The 7,812-nt window shown below is 43.9% G+C and overlaps 1 protein-coding gene across 1 annotated transcript in view; it reads left to right on the top strand.

The window, feature by feature from the left end:
* Positions 1-7,457, top strand: part of PHACTR2 (phosphatase and actin regulator 2) — a gene marked incomplete at its 5' end in the record, with an annotated part of 140,842 nt that extends 133,385 nt beyond the window's left edge. Inside the window, 3 exons of the mRNA XM_084262404.1 lie at positions 932-1,069; positions 3,473-3,549; positions 7,173-7,457. Coding sequence (XP_084118530.1) covers positions 932-1,069; positions 3,473-3,549; positions 7,173-7,188 — 231 coding nt within the window. The 3' untranslated portion in view covers positions 7,189-7,457. The remainder of the gene's footprint in view (positions 1-931; positions 1,070-3,472; positions 3,550-7,172) is intronic.
* Between the last annotated feature and the right edge of the window lie 355 nt (positions 7,458-7,812).

Genomic DNA, 7,812 nt, shown 5'->3' on the forward strand with positions numbered 1-7,812 from the left:
AAATTACTGACGGTGTCCATCAGGCATACCCCCAGATTAGAAACCTGTTTTAAAACCAGTACAAGCCAAGTCCACTTTAGGGGAAGCCATCAGTCCAGTTTCCCATACCTGGAAAGGCATACAGAGTCTGCCCATGCTGAGTATTTGTCCATGTAAGCAGGACAGAGGGGTGAGGTGTTACCTCTGTGAGCACGTTCAAGGGCAGCACTCTTCCCTAGAGCAGCAGGGAGGGCAGCAAAGCAGTGTGGCCCCAAGAAATCCCTTCACCATTCTATTAACCGCAGCAGTGGTCTCGGCTGCTGCAGGTGGGATTGTCCCACTGTCCCTGGAAACAAAGCAGCTATGGCTCTGCTGCCCTGACTTGGAGAGCTTGTTCTGGGAGAGGATGGGGGTGGTTTTCATATGTGTCCCTTGTCTGCCCTTCTCTGCATAGACACAATTTCCTTGATGTGATCGCCCGTAGTTAATTAAAGTGAATATTGTGTCAGATGACTGAAACAGTTTGGCATTATAATGACCCCCAGGTGTTAAAAACCAATTCTTTTTAGTTAGGTAGGCATCTCCAAATCCTGCTTATTTTCAATGGCATAGTTGAACACAACAGACTGTAATTGTTAGTGCAAATGGACCCACTGCCTAGTGGGGTAAAGGGTGTGGAAGTTGCAAAGTCACAATTAATAATCCAGAGATAACTGTCACGATTCTCTGTGACCTGCCCAACAAAGACTATTTTTATAATTGAAGAAATTAGGTTGTGCTGCTTCCTCATTCCCGTGCAGTGCTCCCAGGATGATGCCTTTTTTTAGACACCTGAAAGTGACCCTATTTAGAAATACCATTAAAGTCCTCTTGAGATTACATCACACCCTCAGCTTTTATTTTATTTTATTTCATCTTATTAAATGTACTATTTTCTGCCCCCTGCTTACAGCTCAGCCTGAGGCCTACAGTGGCTGAACTTCAAGCACGAAGAATCCTTCGATTTAACGAGTACGTGGAGGTCACGGACTCTCCGGATTATGACCGACGTGCCGACAAGCCTTGGGCCAGGTTAACTCCTGCAGACAAGGTAAGAGAGACACGTAGATTATATAAAAAGTGCTGTTGTCAGTCACTTTGGCCAAGGGCTTTCCTCTGGTTTACATTCTCTTGCCACCAGCAGCACGAATGACCTCTGCTGGAGGCAGCAAGATTGTTGTGGCACTGCTCTGCATCTACTGCTTGCAGCCTAGAAAACCCACCTCAGTGCCTACGAGGAGGATATTTTCCACCTCTGTTAGAGCAGCTCCGGCCAGAATGTCCTGCTGAGCCAGGTGCACACTGTTAGCAGAGACAACCACGACACGTGAAAGTCAGGGAAGGTTTCTGCAGGCAGAAGCCCACGGCACTGTCACCGAGAGTTACTCTTGCAGCTTGTTTGAGTTAAAAAAGGTTGAAGCTGCTCCATCCTCCTAACGGTTCTTGGCCAGAGCCGTCAGTGTGGGAGGTGACCATACCCACACAGCACACCTTCTTGGGGGCGTTTCCCTCAACCTGCTGCAGTTAATAGTTCCTAGGTTTAATTATAAAGGATGAGACAATTGAGTCTGTGATTCTCTTTTCAAAAAAATGTTCAGTCAGAGGTACTCTCCCATTTGCCTCCTGTACCACCTGATCTAAGGAAAGCCCTGGGATTTCTGTACGAGAAGGCACTGGCCCTTTTACCACTGGGTCAGAACCAACTTTTATGCAATATGCTTGGCATGAAAAGTGGTATGTGCAAGAACCCCTGTTTTTTAGCTAAGAATTGTGAAGCACTAATTTCATTTCACCTTTTATTTTAATATTAATAGCAGCTCATTTGACCATCAAAGGAGAATCCCAAGGCTGCAACAATAAAAATGTACCCAGACGTGTTTGTAGATGTTGGTTCTGGGAGGTGCTGAGCACTCTCGGGTCCTCATGCAGTCTGTGGGAGGTTAGAGCACCCAGCACCTCCACTTTCACCTAGGTCCAACCAAGGTAGACTGCACGAACACACAGTGACTTTCCTACCCAGTTTAGGGTAGCAGGTTTTCATCTTAATTCATTCTGCAGTGACCAGGCACCCACAGCTGTTTCCATGAGCCCCATGTTTGTTGACCACAGCCTCTGTTTGTACCTTTTGAAGTTATAAAGGCTGAGGCTTGCAACCAGCAAGCCGAACTTGCTGTGACGAACAGCCAATGCTGCGTACATGGTATTATTGTCTTCGCTTCCACACGGAATTAAGTCAAACATAAGCGATTCCTTTGCCTCAGAAAGACAAAGACCATGGGGTGCCTAGAAACTCCCTTGCCTTTTTTTTTTCCCAAGGAGGTAATTTTTCTAATTCCAGTGGGAGCCGAAAATTGTACTGTAAGTGTATTACAGAGCTGGAGCTCTGGTGTCTTTGCTGCTGATTTGGTGCTCAGGAATAGCTGTCTCTTTCCCAGCTATGGCAGCAGCCTCGCGTAAGCGTGCTGGCGTGGCTGGACAGAACCATCCCCTGCTTAAAACGAAGTTTCACATTTGTAAGTCAGCAGTCTGGTGATGCTATAATGTTATCACGCTGCTTGTCTGCTCTACATTGGAAGGCATGCACACCAGGTCAGATTTATTCAGGGATTAATGAAATAGTCCTGGGTTTATTTGAAATGGTGAGAGAAAAGAGTAAGGATGAACTACCATTTCATTTCACAAGGAAGGTAGGGAAACATATGGCATAGAAACAGAAGCACCTATAGTATATAGTAGAATATTTTAGAAATTATATTTGTTACTCGATGAAGTAAATTACTTATCACTCTTTTAACATAAGCAGCAAAGCATTTACGAAGTGCACTGAATTCCTGCTGTTCTTTACTGTCTGCCAACTGAAAACTCAGCCCTGAAATGCCTGGGTACTTCATGTGATTTTACATAAAACTAATCAAACCAAGAGACTAATTCCACTTAAAAAAAAAAAAAAAAAAAAAGGCTTGTTGCCTTGCATTCCCAAAGCCCTGTCTCTGGAGAGGGGGGAGGCACAGAAGGCCCCTGCAGTGTGTGTACAGTGCCTGTGCAGGCAGCGGGACCCACCAGCTCCTCGGGGCTGTGCCTGGAGATACAGTCCCCTCGAGGCTGCGTACTCAGCAGGCAGCTGTCAGGGTAACCCATAGTCCTTGCCCATTTTTTGTCTGAAGTAGGTGCCATATCTGGGTGGGGGTAGGGTTCACCCATTGCACTAGATTTGGTGTTTCTTTGGTGTTTGATGCTGTGGGTCTCTCTGTAGTGCATTACTGCTCCAAATGGCTGCAAGTGAAAAAAGCCGTTCAGTGCTGATGGTCAGAAAGTTGTGAGAGCTGCAGACCCCGGTGGGGGGTAATGGAAAACAGGGACACGCTGTGAGAGAAGGGCCAGGCTCCTTTCAGACTCTTTACTTTTCTCAAGAACCCTATTTCTTACGGCTGCCTGTATCATTGTGGTTTATTAGGCAGCAATACGGAAGGAACTGAATGAATTTAAAAGCACTGAGATGGAAGTACATGAGGAAAGTCGGCAATTTACCAGGTGAGTGAATTCCTCTTCTTGCCTAAGTTGGAGAGATGAGTATGGCAGCAACCCTCTGCCTTTCTGCAAGTCCTCTGCCATTGTGTCATGACTGGCTCCTTGCATAGATTCCTACTCTGAGTGCCCCAGAATCCCACCACTGATTCTGGTGGGATTCTTGGTGTTGCAAGGCCATCCCTGAAGTTGGGTACTGGATAGAGCAGTGGTTGTGACAGCAGTGGACCAGTTGCTACATGGGAAAAGACTGGGAAATCTAAAAAAAATAATCCCTTGAAAGGACTCTGCATGTCTCCCAGATTAATTTAACAGTCCTCAAGCACAAAAAAGGACATCCTCTGGCAGTACTCCCTTGCTCATCAAAGTATACATTTTTGTAGATGTGTTTGATAACTGAAAACTAGGTGATTTGTTGAACTTCAGAAAAGCTCATTGGAATTTTGGGGAACTTTCTAGGCTCCTGGCAGCAGCTTCAGGGGAACAAGATAGATTCTACCATTCCTTGTCTGCTACTTCTAGTGTTTTAATCTGGATTTGTTTTGTTCTCTGTCCTGGACAACACAGTTCATAGCAACACTTCAGACTTGGCAGTTATTCCTAGGAGAGAGGAAGCACTTTCTGCCATCTCCATAGCATCCCTTTGTACCCTCTGAAGTTATAAAAGCTGAGGCTTGCCACCAGCAAGCAGAACTTGCTGTGAGGACCAGCAGATACTGCACACATGGTATTATTGTCTTCACTTCCACACAGAGTTAAGTCAAGCGAAAACCATTTCCCGAGACCGGGTCCCTTCCTTTTCATGTTACTGTTTCAATCCAGCTCAGGATCCAAGAAGTGAAAGTGAATCCTCAAACTAAAGAGACTCTCACAAGGAAAATTCACAGTGGGAGACAGGTGTTTGGTGATGTCTGGCATCTCCTAGTTCACTGCTTGATTTAACAGCTTCGGTGGGGGTTTTTCTTACCTCAACATAGATTTTTTTAATTATTTTTTTTAATAATACTGTAACCTCACTTCAGTCTAGACATGACATGAATAAATAATTTTTTTTAAAAATCAATCCAGTTTCACAGACAGCAAGCCTAAGCCAGGACATGAACAAGGAGGCAGGGGTTTAATCTAGTGTCTCATTCTGACCATTAGAAAATGCCCTTTTCAAACATGGAAGTGTATATTTTCATTTGACTTCTGATGTCATTTTCTCTTCAGCTGGTAGGCAGTAAATCTGCTCCATAATATATAAAAATACTACTTTAAAAATAATGGGTGTCCAAAGGGAGAGAAGGAATATGAGCAGGGATAGAAACCTGGCTGCAAGCCCCTGCTTACACCATTACATTTTTTGGGTCACACTGCAGTACAGAAGCGTAAGTACAGTTAGGCATGAGTCATACAAAAAGAATCAGATGTCTTTTCACAAGAACTGAAAACTTTTGACACTAATTACAGTTGGGTTCTTGAAAGCTGAACCAAAAATCTCAGTGACAAACCAGTTAAAAAGTGAATAATTTTTTTTTAGGAGGGCCATGCAAAATTGAGTGCAAAATAGGTACAACCAAACTGTGATAAATATAGGCAATGAGTCTATAGGATGCTGGAAGACTTGCAACCTGAGGGAGATCGGGCACACTCTGTTCCCTCTCCATCCTCCTTTTTTTCCCCACTGGCCAGGTTATGGACCCACTACACAGAAGTCAGCAGAGCAACACTAGAAAAAGCTAATTAAGAGCAGAATTAGATGGAGATGGTTTAAGTCAATTGCAATTTTGAAAATAAAAAGAGATTCCATTTCTTCTGGGACCTCTCATTAAAAATTATCCAGTTCACCACTACATTTGGATTGATAGAACAAAGTGATTTAAGACAGCCATAGACAAAAGTCTCTGGCCAGATAATTAATTACTTATCTTTTAATTATTTTTTTTTCTAGGGGATCACTGAGATAATACAAAGCAAAAGGCAATTGCGTTGGCAGCTGGCTAACAAAGGCTTATTCGTAAAGTTCTGTGGTCTAACAAGGCAACAAGGAAGCTGCTTAAACAAAAATAGCTTATAGCCTACAGTTTCTTACTATTCAACACAAGACAATATTACAATCAGTGTTTACAATATCTTTGAATTGTTAAAATTTGATATTAAGCTTGGGAAAGAAAAAACCACTGGTTTTCATTGTTCATCATTTCCTGTAATGACCGCCAACTGAAGTGTTTTTCTGCTTCTAGTAATTTAGACTGATTCCTTCTGTTATTTCATTCCAGAATCCTAGAAACTGAATTTCTAAAAATAGAGAAATAAATGAAAGTTTGGGAAGAGGATATTCGTAGCTGTTTATAAATTGCTCCTAATGGAAATGCTGTATTGAGCCCAACACATCGTTGTTCCACACAAATACAACCCCCCCCATGACTTTGTTGTGGTGCTCTGCTCCCCCCTCACTTAGCAGACGAGCTGCGTACTGGTGAACGTCAGCTTTTGTGTACACTTCCTTTATTTGAGGAAAGTGCCCCTGTACTGTACCCTACCACCTTTCAGGGGTAATGTGGGGCTTACTTTCTTTTCTCTTCTCTGGAACCATTAGGAGAAAGTGTGTCAAACAAAGTGTATGCAAATCTGCTGTGTTGGGCACATCCTTACCTAGGCTTTTTTTGAAGTCATGGCATTTCTTACTACTTCATGGATCGATACATTTTTAAAGCCACTTAAACTGAAATTTAGAATTCTGGTGATGGATGTGTTGAGTACCTGATAGAGGTGCCCTTCTTACCCTTTTGCTTGGATTTGTTACATTTAAGCTGAGTTAGACTTTCAATTGCTGTTGTCTCCTAACTTATTCTAGAAAAGGTTAGTGACATGCTTTGGAGCAACCCACCTCCCCCTCCATCATACAGGCAATCTGGAGTGACGTATGTGCCCTACCTAAAAGTCTAAAAACCAGTGAGGGGTATTTAGCCCTTCATGTGCCATAGTTGGATGCCGTTAATAGGAAGACAGCGTCTGCAGTGCTGTAAAATTTGTCACTTGCTTAAAAACAAAAAAAAAAGTACAAAATTATTAGCCTCGTGTTGCATAAGGATTAAAAACCAGAAATGTTAGTTTTTTAGGGTTTAGCAAAGCTTTTCTGGTTTACTGGAAGGGTCTCCAAATAGTAGATGCAATTGTGGCAAAATCTATATTGGCAAACAGACCAGGCTGGAGACAGTTCTCAGGTGCTGGGGCCAACAGGCTCAGCACAGTTCCAGTTCATACAGTTAGTCTCTTCCCCACACCCCAAAGCAGGTGACATACCCCCATACCTAGTCTTCCTGTCGGCCATGCCCACGCAGTATTTGGAAGAGCACTGGTTGACCTCAGCAAAACTGCCAGGCAGGGACCACTGTAGGAGGTTAGTGGTATGGACAGACAGACATACGTAGGTGCCCGAGACACACCACAGCTCTGTTTGGTTTTCTTGTAAGGAAAGACAGACAGCGTGATAGGGCTGACTCTAATCCCACACAGACCAGGGAAATCAGGAATAATTCTGTTCAGACAACAAAAGTAAGCAGCTGTGAGAGCAGGGTGAGGATTGGTGTCATTGTCAGTTGAAATCATGTAATTCTAAGGTTTAAAACCGTTTATCATTTCAGGTTTCACCGCCCATAACTGTCCCACCACATCCCATGCTTCATGTAACAATTTTCTGTGGGGAAATCGTTGCATCTTGAAGACCTGAGCTTGCACTGGAACTTGACTGAGTGTGAGTGCGTGCCATGGCTTACCCTGAGGTTAATGATGGATGTGGCCCTTGTCTGTATCCAAGGACAAATGGTTTGTCTAGGAAGAGAACCCACGTGAAGTGTTTGTCAGTGACAGACAGACCACAGTTCTGTGGATTGCCCACACAGACGAGTCGGGGGACTTCTTCATCAGAGCTCCACAAGTCAGGATGTGCTGAAGACAATCGCTTGAGACCCTGTTACCAGGAACTCATCAGACTTCATAGGGTGGTGACTGAGGGTAAGAGAGAGGTGGGGAGGGGGGAGTCTGAAAAGGACTGAGAGTGTGGGGGAACAGAGACCTCACTCGTCAGTCCACAGAGCAAAGTGGAACAGATGGGACTGCTTAACGGTGCACTTGGCCAGTAGGAAGAATTATTTAAAAAAACCCAAACAACTGGGAGTGTGAGCAACTGTGCATGGGGTTTTGGGTTTGTTTTTTTTTTTTAGTGGTCACAGCCTGTCTTAGAAAGGCAGCAAGCCACAAGTCCTCATGTCATCAGTACTTTAG

Source organism: Gallinula chloropus (assembly GCF_964237585.1).
Source record: "Gallinula chloropus genome assembly, chromosome: 3".
Taxonomy (NCBI): Eukaryota; Metazoa; Chordata; class Aves; order Gruiformes; family Rallidae; genus Gallinula; species Gallinula chloropus.